Genomic DNA, 16,666 nt, shown 5'->3' on the forward strand with positions numbered 1-16,666 from the left:
GTGTAAACTTGGTGTATTGCAGCACGGGCAGAGAGTCCTGTAATCCAGCCACATGCTGCAGTGCAGAGCCCTGTGTGAGTCAGATCCCCAGAGTATGTAGCTTTTGTATACGGTTTATTTTCAAAGCTTGGTGTGGGAGGTCTCTGCTGCAGCAGCAACTTGCAGTCCTGTTGCCCAGGAGCACTTACAGTTGTTTTGACAAAAGCCAAGGTCCTGTGCCCAAGGCCACTAGACCCCCACCCTCCTCCCAACAAATAGCAGCCTTACCTAGAAAGAGAAAGGCCCCATCCTTCTCCAAACAGACAAATTATATTCTTTACAAACTTACAATAATACAATCCCCAGCATGACCCAGCAACCCAGCTTAGAAAAATGGAGACTGGCAATGGATTTCCCCAACTCCACAGTCAACGTAAAGTCAAATTGTACCAGGGAGGTCTCAGCTCCCAGGCATGCAAACACATTGTATGCTCCTAACTGCATCGAGAAGAGGAGCAGTGCAGAGCAGTGTGTGTCAGCACCAGCCAGGGGTCACACTTCTACACACCCATTTGAAACTAGCCTGTAGGAAAGTTACTGACTGGTCCCTCTCCCCTCTGAAGATGCATGTAGACAGAGAGCATGCAAGGGTAACTGAAATGCATCAGATACAAGATACAACCTTCTGACTGAAAAAAGCAACAGTAGCTTTGGGGAAGGCTCTTCAGTTCCAGATGGCAGCTAACTCGCCTCATTTACATTAAATTCAACAAAGGGCTAGACTTTAGAAGGTCCCTGCTTTCCTGCCATAGGGATCCAGGCATAATTTGTACTGCAGTAATGGCCCCACACCCGGCCGCATCCCTTCTAATGATGGACCCAGCTCTCTCGTTCCCTTCACAGACCTGGTCTCTCTCTCTCTTCCCTTGACTTCTGTGACTGGCCCCATCACTGATTTGTGCCCATTCCATCTGCATTTTCAAAAGAAGGAAGAACTTCATCAATGGAGATGAGGATGACTGGAATGTGATGAGACAAATCCAACCCACTATGCTGTAAGCAGTGTTGTTTACAACATCCCACCACTTCTTTAATACTGCCAGTGAGCATGGTAGTGACAGGAAGGGGGACTGCCCCAAGGGATGTAGCATCATGCAGCTCATTAAACCCAACACAAGCACTGAAAACACACTTGGATCCTGATTCCCAGTTCCACCAAACACACACTGCCCCGGCTTCCCACACACAGGGGACTGATTAGCCCAGCTCTCACCAGGACATTTCTTATTCAAAGGCATTTGGAAAAGCAGAGGTTTTTTCCCCTGATTGGTGGGGTGGGGAATGGAGGGAACAAGAATGGTAGGTTCATTATGTGCCAGTTAAAAGTATTTTCCTTCCGCATGGGCGGCAGGGGTCCAGCAAAACTGGAATGTGCTTTACCCCATCTGTATGTTAAACAGATACAGATGGGGAAAGGCTGGAAGGTCAGTGTTTGAGACGCCTTTTCGGTTACAATACGCACGTGCTATTAAGCGCATCACATGACCTGCAGCTGCAACAACCCTTTCATGACCTGCCATCTCAATCTCAGCTTTAGAGAGAGGGCACAGGGCTCACACACCTGCTGTTCAACCACTAGTGCCGTGTGCATAAAGCAGAATAGGGAATACGCAGCCGCAGCCCTCCACACCAAAGGGCTGAAGCAGAAGTTTTTACAGGGTGGTTTTATTAAACTAGGTCCAGCTGCACCGCTGCTATGCAACAGGAACCACTGGCATCCGTACAGGTGCCACTCTTCATTCTCTGAAGTACCCTTGGGATGGTGGGAACTGCAGGTTTACCACTAACCATGACCTTGTTCTGCATCTTCTCCTCACCTAACCACGTCCTTTGCAAGCCCCAAAGTCAGCGTGTTGCTGCACAATGACTGACAGGCAGCACCCTAAAGATGTGTCTCCCCACTGCCACCTTGAAACTGGAAACAGGATGAGGTCATAAAGGATATGGACACAATCCTGGCTGGGCATAAAGACACGGCTAATGACCTACAGGTTATGAAGAGACTGAATAGCAGGAGGGAAAATACAACAGGTTATTGTCTAATTACTGCCTTTTTCATTTTAAATGGAGGAGAGCTGCAGTGTGAGGGAAGAAAAGCTGCAGGAAAGCCTGCATTCATCAGCAAAATGGAAGACACCCCCTCCATAGTTAAGGCCGTGACTAGTTTTCTGCTAAACCATTAATTGTGATATCTCGCCAAGCCTCCAAGAAACTAGCTTTGAAAAAATTATACCAATCCACTTGAGATTTCTCACACATGGTGCTCCTATGCCAGAGATATGTTTCAGAAAATCTGGGGAGTCATACAGCAAGGTGTTAATCAGGTGCGACCACTTGAGACCAAACCCCCCTCTGCCTCCCCCCTCCCCCCAAAAAAACCCCAAAACCAAAAACCAGCAGTTTGCTTTTCCAAAAATGGTTCCTCACACTTTCTGGAGTCATCAATCAAACAGCTCAGCTAGAAACTCCAAATTTGGTTTACTATATTGTCCTGATTAAGGACTGGTGCCTTGATTATTTTTGAGTGGTTTGGTGGGTTCATTTTGAAGTTACTTCTTACGTTTTTACTGGTCCTCCATGGAGTTCATAAACTCCACACGGCATTGGATTAAGCTTAATCACTGCACAGCCACAGGTTGCAGACTTCTTAAACTCAAGTTTACACGGGCAGTTCAACATCCCTGGAGCTCCATCACATATTACTCACAGAAAAATGAAACAAAACAAATGAAACAAAAAAGTCCAAGGGTCTGGGGTAGTTTATACAGCTGTGAGGATCAGTTTGAAATCTATGTCATGTGTGTTGGTGGTCACAGGATCTTTCAGCACAGTATCTATTCTAAATATTACATAGCCTGGTTTTTGCCCCACATTGGTAATTATAGCAAAACCTGTTCTACGCACCTGAACTAGTACAGCTGCAAAACGTTTTCACATATCACGGGTTTAATATGCTTTCTAAAGAGGGATTACTTATTGTTCATTTGTATTACGGTAGTGCTTAGGGGCCCAATCAGGAAGCACAGCAACCAACTGTACATCTGCTAAAAACCTTACTGATGTGTAGCAGTGATAAAATTCAAATGTTCAAGAGTCAGGAAATTTTAAAGTAAAGTTACAATTTCTCTCACCAATGCATGGAAAAAAAATACCCTGTCAATATTCATAAGAGCTACTACCTATTCTCTTTAAAATCCTCCTTAATAATTTCTCTGCAATGATGCCTAAAATCACTCCTGCCTGGCATTGGCTAGGCAAGTGGTGAGCTGTAACTTCTGCTTTTCCACTAATCTCTATTCTTTTTATTGTTCCTTCATTCTCCCAGTCCACTCTGACTCTGTTTTTTCCCACCTGTTGTATCCTATCTATTATGTAGTGTATGAGCGCTCAGGGGCAGGGCTGTTTTCTTTGTGATTTGGTTGTACAGTGCCTCATGGGCTGGGGTCCTGATCCCTGAGTGGGATTCCTAGGCAATACTGTAATAGAAATAACAATTTATGAACAAACTGTTTGAAAAGCTGGAGATTCAGAGTTAAGATTCCACAAACAATTCTGTCCCAGAACATCCTACTCCTGGTTACTGTAGCCAGTCATGATTCCTGTCATATATTTCCAATATAAGCCATGTGCCCCAGAGTTGTAACTAGACATTTTAGCGCCGGGGGCGAGAAAGCATATTTGCACCCCCTGCCTTTTTTCCCCCCGGCATTTCTCTGCCCCATTTTTCTGCCCCCGTGGCTTTGCGCCCTGGGCATCTGCCCTGCCCTGGTTATGGCCCTGATGTGCCCCATTACAGCAGCCCATAATCCAATAACATACTAACTACACACTACATAAAAGCCGTCACCTACAAACCTTCCTAGAATGGAGTTAGCTACTCTATCCTGTCTCTTGTTCATTGGATACAGATCACCCTTGTCCCTCCTCCCTCCCACATTTCCACTAGGTCAAGAGACGGCCATACTTTGATATCTCACGCTCTGTATATGGTGTTCAAACACTCAGCATTATCTACCATTCCACAACCCTCTCTAGGGAGAGACAACAAACCACACTATTCTCATCATCTGCAGCTCTGCCCCGTTTTGATGTGGGGCTGACATCGGACCATCCATTTACACTGAGATATCCACTCAAACCCCATTTCCAATACTAGTATTAACTGCAGACGCAAGTGCTTTATCTCATTCTCTACAATTTACAAGCCCTCCTATCCTACAAAGAGGAGTTTACAGGAAGTTGAAAAGTACTTTACATATTTGGTATAGCTGCCACCTTACATCATATGCAGGGCCTGTGCTGTACTGGGGTAGGGGTTGTTTGTAGAATCTGAATTCAATTTCCGGCGTTTCAGGTGTTTGGCCATAAAATTATATTTAGAGTTTCTTAGTTTTTAAATGTGCTCTTTTGTTTTAGTTCTTTTCTAGCCACAATGAACCAAAGGGTTTTAAACAGGAATAATTACTGTATTTAAAACTTTCCCTGCTGGCCAGGTTTATCATCTGGGAATGTGGCCACACATGTACACCGCACTTTTTATAAACACTGGAGGCTGTTTCAGTACTTCCATTCAGTGAATTGGACTAAGCCTCTCTCTCAGAGAGAGGAGACTGCCCAACCCCCATTCATTCTAGTGGTGAGCTGCATTGCCATTTCCTGCGTTCTAGCTCAGTGGTTCTCAACGGGGTCTACGAGCCATTTGCAGGGGGTCCATGAAGCAAGGCCAGCTTTAGACTGGCTGGGGCCCAGGGCAGAATGCTCAGAGCCCCAAGTGCTGGCACCCCATGGCAGAAGCCTTGAGCCCCTCCAATCACAGGGCTGAAGCCCATAGCCATGAGGCCCCCCACCCATGGGGTTAAAGCCTCAAGCCATGGTGCCCTGTGGGGCAGGAGCCCGGCACCCCTGGGGCAGAAGCCCTGAGCTCCGGTGCCCTGTGGTTGAAGCCCAGAACCACTCTTCCTCTCTCCCCCTGCAGGCTGTGGAGTTTTTATATCATGTTGGGGAGGAGTGGGGCTCAGAAAGAAAGTTGAGAACCCCTGTCCGTGCTTCACCACACTGCCAAGGATAGCTGCTCCCTGTCTGCTGAACAGAATAAAGACTAATTAAAACTGACACTTCACTAACGTGATGGTCTATGTAATTAGATATTCAAATATTTTATACTAATTTTCCTCTGAGTTGAATGAGGGCTTGGGCATAAGCCAAATAATCAGGGCACTGCCATAAGCAGGGGGCAGACAATTCACAGGTTGACTTCAACATGGAGTAAGAAGAATTGCATTTTAGAAACACGCTTGCCACTCAAAGCCTATTTGATTCTAGTGTGAATACCCCTGCAAGTGTGTGTGTCTGGGTAGCAGAGTACACTGATGCTTACACTCCTGTTAAGTTTGTGGGCCCAGAGTTAGGAAAACGCCTGGAACCCGACAAAACATTGCTAGAGGTAAATGGTATCATAGCAGCAGACCAGCCAGAGTTACTAGGAAGTGTGACAAACACGAAAACATTCTTTCCTCATCCGGACAGCTTCAAGAATTTTTGTTTTTAATCCAGCAAGTTTCTGAATCTCATGAAAGCTGTGGATAAAAGAAGTAAGAGTACAGACGCAGGTGCTGGGGCAGAGGTGCTTTATGCCACTCTGCGGATGCACCCCAGTCCTATCCAGCAGCGTGCCTTATACCAACACCGGGCCCCTGCACAGTTCCACCAGTGCAGCAATACCTTCCCTTCTTGCCCAACAGACCTAGTCCTGCCTCCAAGACTCTCAGCTGTGCCTGCTTGGTGGCTTTACGATGTGGACAAAAATCTGCTTCTAACAGGCAAGGATAAGACCCACCAAACTCATTCAATTTGTAATCAAAGCGAGATTTAAACTTAAGTTCTAGCAGGAAAGACTAGTGCATTAACCCGAGGCATTCTTGCCCCACTCCACAACCTCCACTGTGCCCCTTAACCACTCTAGCTATAAGAAATAATTTCTGATTCACATTTATCTACTAATTTACAAAACGTCCAAAGCTGATGTCACAGGTTGACAACTTGTTCGCACTGCATCAGACAGACCCTCCCTAAAGCAGCTCCATTTCCTATTTCACCTGAAAGCTGGAGTTCTCAGAATTTAAGAGGGGCTCTATTTCTGCTTTGCTTTCATTGAAGATGACAATAGTCAAGTTACACTGAGAGAAAACCAGGGATATCTCTATTCCTGTCTCCTTTCTAAGGGGTATTATATGCTAGCACAATTACTTGTTCCAATAAAGACAACAACTCCATGATACCATTCCACATTTCTTACTCCAAACTGCATTGGCTTCACCTAAAGAAGACTAAGGTACAAATGAATAATTAGCCAATTGCTGTTACCCAGATAACTCATACCAGAAATGCCTAGAGGACAATGCTATGAGAGACTTTCAGTTCCTGGTCCTGGTTTCCTTGTTCCCCATGTAGGCAGGAGGTGGACATGCACTCAACTACCGGGTAGAAGAGGAGAGTGCTATGCTTTGCTCCTGAGCAGTCCCTGTGATCAATTACAGGGTCGTGTCTTAGCTCTAGAGGACTGGAAGGAAATGGGGGGGGGGGGGGGAAATAGAAAGTTTCAAGTTCCCATCATCTCCCCCATTGCCCTGCCCTGAAAGATTTGTGTGTGACATGATTGTAAACAGTTAAGGATCACCCCAGTGCTACGCCTACTACAAGCTGGGTCCCATCCCTCCCCCATTATGTACAATACATTCACCAACAACAGAAATTTATTAAAAAAGGCAACAGGTAAATTCTGTAAACTGGATCCAGCTCCAAACACACACGTTAATACTACAAGTAAATTCCATCGTCGTCCCTCTTCCACCCTGAAAAATATACCTGAGTTTAGCAGTTCATGACAGTTTCAATCTCCCCCTCCCAACCCAAACCCTGAATGAGATACACTCTTCAGTCATGACAAGCCACTAGTTTGAGATGCATCCTCTGCGCTGTTGAGATCAGCCATACGGTCGGTAGCCAGGGACCCAGGACTATCCCATGTTTAAACACACACAAGAGCCATCAAGGCACCATGTTCCACTGGACCCTGGAAGCTACATGCCGCTGGGGAGATGGAGAAGGTAGGAGGCCTATGTCCTCCTTCCCCCATGTCCAAATCACGTGTGGCTTTCATCTCCTTGGGGTTCTTCCTTCCTTGGACTAGCTCTGTAAGAGGAAGAACAAAAGTTGCACGGTTATTTGCTTAACCAAGGAGTATTATAAAGAAAATGCTCCGTCATTTACAGTACAACTACTTCAACACAAGTGACGGGACAGGTGTTGTCCCAGGTATAATCTACAGTCAGGGATTCAGCTACGAGCATCAGGAGAATCTTGTTTCCTTCCCACCAGAATTGTTCCATTTCCCTCCTTCCCCCAACCCACTTCCAAATATTTCACTTCTTTAATTAGTGAAGGAGAAAAGTTCTCATCTGAACTCTGCTCTTCGCTGGCTCTTACTTGATCCAGAGGCAATGCTGATGGTTTTTGTGGTGGCATCTCTTCCCGGGATGTGGTTGCTGTAGGCACCTTCGGGAAGGATGCTTGGGTCTGGTGTATTTGCATTCTGGAACCACGTTGAATGAAAAGAGAGTTTTAGCACAAAACCAGCAAGAATAAATCTCATCTGCATGGTGTGTACAGATTATTTACATACAAATATGTATTTTAATTACACTCAATCTAGACCCGCCCCTCTCTCTGAATTCCCCCACACCAGGCCATGGCCCCACCCCTAAGCCAGGTTTTTTGTGTGCATTTGTCTTTGGGTGGGAGGCCAATTCTTAAAGCAGCACCATTTTCTATGCTGGAATGAAAAGTGGCATGTGAAATGGCAAGGAGGATTGGTTTCCTCTGTGGTAATTTAGGGTAGGGGGCTTCCCCCATTGCTCAGGAGACATGTAAAACTGGACAAAACAATAGACATGTTCTGACTGGTAAGATGAAGCATTGGTAAAGGGATGGAACAGACAGCTTGGTGGGTCTCTCTCATTTCTATTACTGTGCTCTTTAAAAGACTGCCATGAAATTCTCCCCAAGTTTTGTAGACGCCTGACCTATGACAGCAGAACTATTTTGTCAATTTGTTCTTCCTACCAGCACCTCGGATTCCAAATCTAGACCTTTTCCAAGAGCACCCAACACTCATCACATCCCCCAATTTTCCCCCCTTCCTGTGGAAAACAATCTTACCCCGGTGGTCTGTACATGTCCTGGGCCCCCCCCATGCCACCTCCGCTGCCTCTCTGCTCCATCAGTAGGGCCTGAAAGTGACCCATGTTCTCTTCCCGGCAGCGGTACAGGGGCCCCTCCTGAGTGAGGCCATTGGCTTGGCCAGTTGCTGGATGACGAGACAGGTGAGCGTTCACTGGTGATCCATAGGACCTGGGCTGGAAATGACTGGCTGGATGCCGAGATGCATAAGGAGACCCTGTCTGCAGCATCACCCCATGGGGAGGGAAAGCTGATGGACCAAATCCGATCCCAGAACTCAGAGGCGGGGGGAGAGCCCCATACAGGAACTCCCCTGCTGCCACTGAGCTCTGCCTCTTGGTGGCTGCGTTATGGTTGTCCAAATCAAGAAACTCTTTGGGACTCTCTGGCCTCTCCTGGGATTCATCTGACTTCTCATCTTCAGGCCCTGGATCCTGCCCATCGCCTGGAGGAACCTCTTTGGCGCTTGCCATGTCCATTCGGTTTGGGGACGCCAGGGCAGTGCTGAATGCCTCGCAGCCCTGCAGACTACCCACGTTCCCCCTGTCTGAGAAAGAAGGCCTGGCCAGAGGTGGGTGGGCGGGTGGATGCCCACCAGGGTTGGCCTGGGGGTGGAGAGGCCTTTGCCAGTCTGAGTAGCCTTGTGGACAAGTGTAGTATGGAGGTCGCTGATAGTGGTGGTAGGAAGGTGGAGGCTGTGGCTGATAGGGGTATGGCACTCCCTGATGGGGGCGATACCGAGGAAAGACACTGGGATGGGTGTTACTTTGCTGAAAGCCCCGAGTGGGGAAATGCTGTGGATGGGACACAGAGGGAGGCTTCCCTCCCATCATAGGGCTGAACCCCTGCAGTCCTGGATTGATATGGTAACGTGTAGCCGAATTTGGATACTCCAAACCAGGCATGTAGAGAGGGGGAAACTGGCTCGGAGCCCCTCCCACTGAGCCTCCATCCACACCAGGAGTACTGGTGTTCTGTCCCATACAAGGCACAGCGACCTCTGACAAAGTCTTCCCCCCAGGACAAAGGGGCTTCTCCAAGATGTTAACAGCCAGTCCTTTCCCCTCATTGCCACTGGAGGGTCCTTCACCTACAGCCCCATTTTCAGGGCCAGGCCCTCTCTCAGGTGCTGTCACAAGGTCTCTCACGCACACCTGGCCTGTCGGGCCAGTGTAGGTGCTCTGTGCTGGCCAGGCACTCTTGCTCTGCATTGCCTTCGGGTCATTTTTAGTTCCAGAGTCATCTCCCTCCCTCTCCCGTGGCAAGTTCCGTCTGGTGCAGTCCATCTGTAGTGGGGGGTTGGAATGAGGTAGCAGTTTGGGGTACGTCCCTTCTGGAACACTGATGCACTGAGCCTTCTCCTCTACTCCAGGTGGGGGCTCCACTGCAAAAGGGGAAGTGGAAAGAATTTAAAAAAAAAAAAATCACAACTTTGTTTGATTTCACGAAGTAGACTTTTTTTCCACTAAAGTACATTTGCCAGTTAGTAATTCCTGCCACTTTAACCACATGTACCAAATATCCCCAGGATCTAGATTCGCAAGGAAGAACACTAGCCCCTCTCTTTCCCTCCCAGCCTACCCCTTCTTCATCTCCCTGACATCCATTCCTGCTGTTGTCAGCCCAAAGTCACTGCACCTCACTTCTTGAACAACGATATTTAACCATTTGTTTAACATAGCTGCCATGTTACCTTGGCTGTTGGCCGATTACTGTCACTAGCCAGCTTGTAGGCCAATGGCTTAAATGTTCAGTGTTGGTTGCCAGCCAGCACATTTTCCATGCTGGGAACCACCACCACCAAAGCTACTACTGCTCCAGAGGTGGCAGAAGAATCCAGTTTAAAAATTAGAGAAGACCCCAAACAAAACAGCTTTCCAGATGATGCTCGTCAACGCACTGCAAATTAAAGTAAATTCTAACACTTTGGGGAAATCAACTTTTACATAAATTCCAAGTCAACTCTTGAAATGTTACGTACTATTATTATTGGTCCTGTGGTAATGCCCAGCAGGATCAGGGCTCTTGATGTGATGTGGAAAAGAAGATAAGGTCCTAGCTTTAAAGAGTTAAATATGAAAATATCTGTAATCCAAAACCTAGAAGTTCTTGCTGCTTCATTCCAACTGTTATTAAGTAAAATTTAATAAAAACCAAACACACACAAAAAAATGTGTCTATGCTTTAATAACAGCCTGATGATTTTAGACTTCTCTCTCTTCGATTTCTTGCATTTCTACTTATATAAATATAAAAAATTAAGTACGTCTGGGTGCTTAGCAGCTGGTTTAGCCAATATTTAACGTGTTTAACTATGTATCAAAGTGTATTAAGCCACTCTAAGTAGTTTGGGATCTAGCTTACAGTTTCTGCATGGGGCTCCAACACTGACTTTGTCACAAAATGACATCACCTTGCAAGCAAGAGAGCTGCTGTCTGTGCTAGATGCATAAATGCTAAATTTTAATTACGTGACCACTCCCCCCATCCCATTTCAATTTGGTGTAGGTGAAAAGAGTGGCTTGAGCTGCTTGGTCTAGAAAAATAGTGCCATTTTCCTTTAACAACAAAACCTACTGACCAGTGAAATGGGCAGTCTATCAAAAGTGAGTGAAACTGTATATAATGGTGAAGGGGAAAGGTGTGGAAAAGAAAAAAGGAAATGAAAAGTTAAACAACTCTGGCAGTGACTGCTGGCCTCTTCAGACCAATAGCATGCATTAAAATTACCTCGGTTGCTTTCTGGCTCCATTGTCTGACTGGCATCCTGAGAGTTTCCGTTACCCAAGACTGGTTTCGGGGGCTGCACATTTGCTGATGCAACATGGGCCAGCTGTGGGAAGGGACCAGGCAGATGCGGGGGAGGAGGCTGACGGGGGTGGTAAGGCACACCCGGTGGGCACACACGAGATGACAGCTGTTGGATGGCAATCATCTCTGGACTGTCCATCATGGAATCCCCACCTTGGCATCCTCTCTGAACCTGAGGGGGTCCCCCAAACACAGAGGCTGGAGGCTGCTGCATTCTCTGACCGGTGGCTTTACCAGGTGGTCTGATGTATCCTGAGGCAGGGACCCCATGAGGTAGGAAATTTGATTGCTCAGTCCACTGGCTGGGAGGCAGAGGTGGTCTTATTGCCCGAGGGTCCATCATGTGACTAAGAGCACGAGACTGCAAAGAAGGTCCTGTGCTCAAGGGGGGCTTCTCGTCTGGGCCCAGGGAGGTCTGGTTTGTTGCACTGTGGCTTCCATTCCATGCAGCAGGATGCGCTCGATTTAGATATTTATATGGTCTATACATATGGCCTGGGGGGACCTCTGAGCTCTCAGGTGGTCTCATTGGAGGTCCATTGTGCCTTGGAGGAATAAATCCTTGCTGGAACTGCACTGGGGGGTACATACTAGCATCTGGGGGAGGGCCACTCATCCGCCCAAGCTGCAGGGATCCAGGCCGTGGCCCCAGTGCAGAGACATGTGTTGGCCCTGCACACACCTGCTTCTCTGGTGCAGCCAGTCTGTGTCCTCTGTGTTCATTCAGTCCGACTGTAGACTGTTGGAGGAAGAGAAAGGGGCCAGGTTCAATGAAAGAATCATCACTTACTGGCACATGAAAAGCTACAAAGAGTAACAGGAGGAGACAGGAAAGAATCAGTGACTCACAGCATGGGACAGATCCCTCCCCAGGCAGAGGACGCCATTTGGCATTGTAACCAATGAATGCACTGAGGTGGAAACCGCAGTCACTGACTCATACACCATGAGTACAGAAAGGCAGACCACGGCTCCCAGCTCTCTGGATCCACTCTATTTCCTCTAAGAGGCTAGGACACTGTATACCTGAATTTCAAAGCAAGGCTCTTACCTGCATGGCAAAGTGCTGGTGCTGCTGAACTGGATCTCCAGGGTGGGGTTCTGGTACTCGTGGTGATCCATAAAGTTTAGCTGGATCTGATCCCCGCAGAGGGCCAAATGTTCCTGGCACGGCTGGCCGCTGGAAAGAAAAACAAAAGCTGTTGTAAGACTCTGAAGAAGAGCAAAGCTGCTACAGATACTGGGCAGCCATGGACTGAGGTGTGTCTCAGCAGAGCCAACAGGCTGTTTGAGTCTCTGACTGAATTCAGGTGCTTATTCCGAGGAGCTATGCTGGAGACTGTGGTGTACAATAATACAGCTCACTTGCCACAAAGTTACTTTTTCACACAGGGAACCAGAAGAAATCTCCCAGCCATGAATCCCACAGACCAGGCCTTTTTACAATTGCCAGACATCTAGCTAGCTTGAGTCTAACAATAGACAGATTAGAGAGGAGCCCACACCAGCTAGTTCCAGGACAATTCTCAGACCCTGTCAGAGCCTGGATTAATCGAGAAGGGGGACTCTTCTGGGATTCCTATCAGGTTGCTTCTTTCACATGAGCCTCTGGGGCTAGAGTTCCAAGCAGCAGTCTTGTTCATTTTACTTGGCTTTTGCTTAGGAAGCTATAAGTAGCAACAGAGGCAATTGAGCTGTCTATCTGCAGTCTCAGGAAGACAAAACTGTATCATCTTTGCAACCCTAAGAACTAAAATGTTTAAGCTTAAAATCTGTAGAACTGATGGCATAAGTCCCACCACTCACCAAAGAAAAGTGTTTTATTTACCATTGCCATGGGGACTTTTCAAGTCTTGCATGGATCACACCAGGAAGGAAGAATGGAGGCGTGAACCAAAGAAGGTTAAAAGGACACAGAGAAAACTATGGAGGGACAAAGAAGGAAAAGGGAGGAGGAAAAGAGAAATAAGAACCCATGTTCCACTAACAATAAGAGGTTCTGATCATACAGTAGGGATTCTGCTAGGAACTTACAGGAGACAATTTTATTCTCGGGCCCTTCTCTGCATTTATAATCTGTGAAAAATCACAGAGGCCAGTCCTTACCATCTGGCCAGGGTGTGGCACCTGGCTGGGCATTCCACCATAATGCAGTGGGCGAGGGAAGCCTTGGCCGTTGGAAGCGCCCACCTCCCGAGGGGGCTGCATTGTGCTGCTACTTGGATCCTCTGCAGAGGAGGAAGACGAGGAGGAAGCTGGAGCCCGGGGAGTAGCCCGGAATGGCGGTGGTTTCCCTCCATTCTCCAGGTGTTGCTGTCTCCTGCCTGGGCCCTCAGGGTCTCTAGATCGGGTCCAAACATTGCCAGTGCTGGAGCGCCCGGTCCGACGGCTCCTCTTCTCCCGTTTCCCATCCACTCTGATCCAGAACTCCTCATCTGTGTCCCCATCTTCACCAGGGAAGTGCTTCATCATTGCCCGGTGGAAGCATCTCTCCAAGTTGTATGCCATCTTGGTGTATTCTGTGTTCAAAACAAGAGAGGCAGGGAGACAGAGCTTAATGGAGAAAGATAATCAGGCAAAGTCAGATTGTCCCTACTCTAGAGACTCTGACTTCTCATGTTTATATAAATATCTTCCTCAGAAAAGCTAAATAGAAAGGTGAAAAGGGAAGGACTGTTTGCAACCAGCCCACTCTGGGTTATGATCTCATCCTACTTGGTCAGTACTTGCACTGGAGACTTTCAAGAAACACAAGGTGGGTGAGGTAATATGTTTTATTGGGCCAACTTTTGTTCGTAACAGACACAAGCTTTTGAGCTATACAGAGCCCTTCTACAGATTTAGGAGAGCGAGCATCATAGCACAATACACGGTGGGACAGACTGTTTAGCACATTTAAGGTAGAGTGGCCCATTAGCACCTCTGCAGTCATAGGACAAAAAGAGGGAGTTAGTGGGTTACAGATTGTTGAAGTAAACCACAAATCCAGTGTCCCTGCTCAGTCCGTGATTTTTAGTGTCTAGCAGAGTTATGAATTTAAGCTCCCAGGTTTGTATTTTGAAAGTGTTTTGCAGGTTTCCTTTATGATGCAGTTTATTTTAAGACAGCATCAAACTAACATCCTAAAATGGTTTTAAGGGGAATTATATTGCTAGAAATATCAACTCTCAAATGATACTTAAGATAGTGGATCTGAACAGTCAGTCAGTAACAATCCTACGGTAATTTTAAGGGTGGTGTCAACCTCCATGTCCTGGAAAAATTCTTATGTTTTCCCAACTGGAATTCCAAAGTAGTGTAATCTGGTTATTATATTCACTTTCTTGGACTGTTGTTAAGCTTTGCTGTGCATTATAGAAAAAGGTGAAATTTTCTCTCTATAGTTTTGAAAGCACTTTCTGACCCTTGTGCACAGAACATGCTACACAGATGTCAGTCAGCCCCTGTGCGGTAGTTCCACAGGAAAATTTGCTCAGATGTAGTTTCTTGATTTTCAGTGGAGTCCACAAGAAGTAGAATGGCATGCCAGGGGCAGCAAGAGAGTGACTCAGTGAAAATCACATGGTAGTTGTTTCCTTGAGACCACTCCAGAATTTTCTTTGCAGCACACCACTACTGGAAAAAAAACGGTTACTTACCTTCCATAACTGTTGTTCTTTGAGATGTGTTGCTCGTGTCCATTCCATTCCCATGCTGTGTGTGCATGCCCACATGCGTGGTCATCAGAGATTTTTGCCTTAGCAGTACCTGTAGGATTGGCTGCAGCGCCCCCTTGAGTGCCGTGCTCAAGTGTCAGTATATCAGGTGCTGCCTGCCCTATGCCCTCTCAGTTCCTTCTTGCTGGCAACTCTGACAGAGGGGCAGGAGGGCGGGTAACGGAATGGACATGAGCAACACATCTCAAAGAACAACAGTTACGAAAGGTAGGTAACCGTGTTTTCTTCTTTGAGTGCTTGCTCATGTCAGGTCCATTCTAGATGGCTCACAAGCAGTGCCAATTGAGGTGGGCTTGGAGTTCATGGTCTTGCAGCTTGCAGCACTGCTCTGCCAAAGCCAGCATCGTCTCGAACTCGCTGAGTAAGTGCACTGTTACCTGCGAAAATTTAGGGCACCCCTCCTATACCCTACCAAGGGCTTAAGGTGTGACCTGGTTAATTTAGGACATCCCGCATATACCCTACCGAAGGCTTAAGGCATGACCCAATTAATTTAGGTACCCCCATGGGGGGGGGGGTTGTTATGGTGTAAGGCATCTATTTTTATCCATGGGACTTAGGAAGAAACCTGGTCAATTTAAGTACCTGCCCTTTTTGGGCTCTATGGGTCTGCAGAACCTTTTCCCAGTGAAAGAGCCTTACACAATTGTGCTTTAAACATTTATTTATTAGCCATACACATGGAATACATTCATTAAGCACATGTTTATGTTTGCCATTTTTAATAAACAGACAAATTTTACCCAATGGTTAGTCAGGATTTATTTACTTTGGGGGTTTTTGGCGATGCCTCTGCACATTATGGTCGTGCAGAGGGGTTAGAGTTTTAGCAGCTTGATGTTCAACTGCAGTCCAGAAAAGGTTTTCAAAAAGCATTGTTTTTTATTTATATTCTATAGGTGAAACTAGCTTTTTAAAAAAATGGATTAAATTTATTATATTTTATATTTTTAAATAATAAAAATTGTAATCAATTACGGACTGGCACTTATGTGTTGTTGTTTTTTTGCTTAAGTTTTTTACACTTTATTTTTTATGCCCAAATTGTAACTTAATTGTGACCTTTTTGTTTGTGCAGATGGTCAGCATCAAATGCTGGTTAGAGCTTATTTTACCATTTGTTGAGGGGTTTTTTAATATTTTTAAATTTTTTTTACCATTTTTATAACCTTGGTGGTTATAACTTTTGTTCGGGACATTCCTGAGGTGGGGGTGCTTTCTTAGCAGTAGAACATTCCTTTTTTTCAATTTTAGTGGTGAACTCCCTGAGTTTTACACAAGACTGGTTTAATATGGGATGGGGGTCCAGGGATTGATTAGGTCTCAGGCCTAAAATTCCCCTCCTTGATGACTCTTTCACCAGAGCAGTCATCATTACCATGGGATACCCATGTTACATTACTAGGGTATGCTTTCTGGGTATGGTCAGCAATGATTGATTTCGCATATTGGTTGTATGTATTTTTTTGATTTTTTTTTTACCTATACCACCAATATTACCATGCTTAAAAGCAAAGCCAATTGGATTTCAATTATTCAATTATAAATTATTCAATTATAATGTGCTGTGTTTATCAGTTATGCTGATTCTTATGCGTTTTGCATTTATTTAAGATGGTGGATTTTGCCTGTAATTACTTAGCCACCAAGTACCGTCCCTGCAACACAGCTGCCTTAGTTTGCTCTTGCAAACCCCAAATTTGTTTCCCCAGTGCCCGTTCCCTTTTTTTGCATGCCAAATGGATGGCAGGATTCCCCTTTTTTGCTGCAATTAATTGTTCCTGGGCAACTCCAGGGAGTAGTGTATTAACTCTAGATGTTAACCCGCTCACTCTGTTTTTCACCTTGAAGAAAAAAAATTT

At 46.2% G+C, this 16,666-nt stretch overlaps 1 protein-coding gene across 3 annotated transcripts in view; it reads right to left on the minus strand.

The window, feature by feature from the left end:
- Window positions 1–6,773: 6,773 nt before the first annotated feature.
- CECR2 (CECR2 histone acetyl-lysine reader) overlaps window positions 6,774–16,666 on the minus strand; it is a 139,573-nt gene continuing 129,680 nt past the window's right edge. For all 3 annotated transcript variants that reach the window (XM_073320013.1, XM_073320023.1, XM_073320033.1), the window contains 6 exons: window positions 13,195–13,607; window positions 12,140–12,268; window positions 11,008–11,827; window positions 8,257–9,661; window positions 7,525–7,630; window positions 6,774–7,230 (listed from right to left, as the gene is read on the minus strand). In XM_073320013.1, coding sequence (XP_073176114.1) covers window positions 7,225–7,230; window positions 7,525–7,630; window positions 8,257–9,661; window positions 11,008–11,827; window positions 12,140–12,268; window positions 13,195–13,607 — 2,879 coding nt within the window. In that variant the 3' untranslated portion in view covers window positions 6,774–7,224. The remainder of the gene's footprint in view (window positions 7,231–7,524; window positions 7,631–8,256; window positions 9,662–11,007; window positions 11,828–12,139; window positions 12,269–13,194; window positions 13,608–16,666) is intronic.

This window comes from Lepidochelys kempii, chromosome 1 (assembly GCF_965140265.1).
Source record: "Lepidochelys kempii isolate rLepKem1 chromosome 1, rLepKem1.hap2, whole genome shotgun sequence".
Lineage (NCBI taxonomy): Eukaryota > Metazoa > Chordata > Testudines > Cheloniidae > Lepidochelys > Lepidochelys kempii.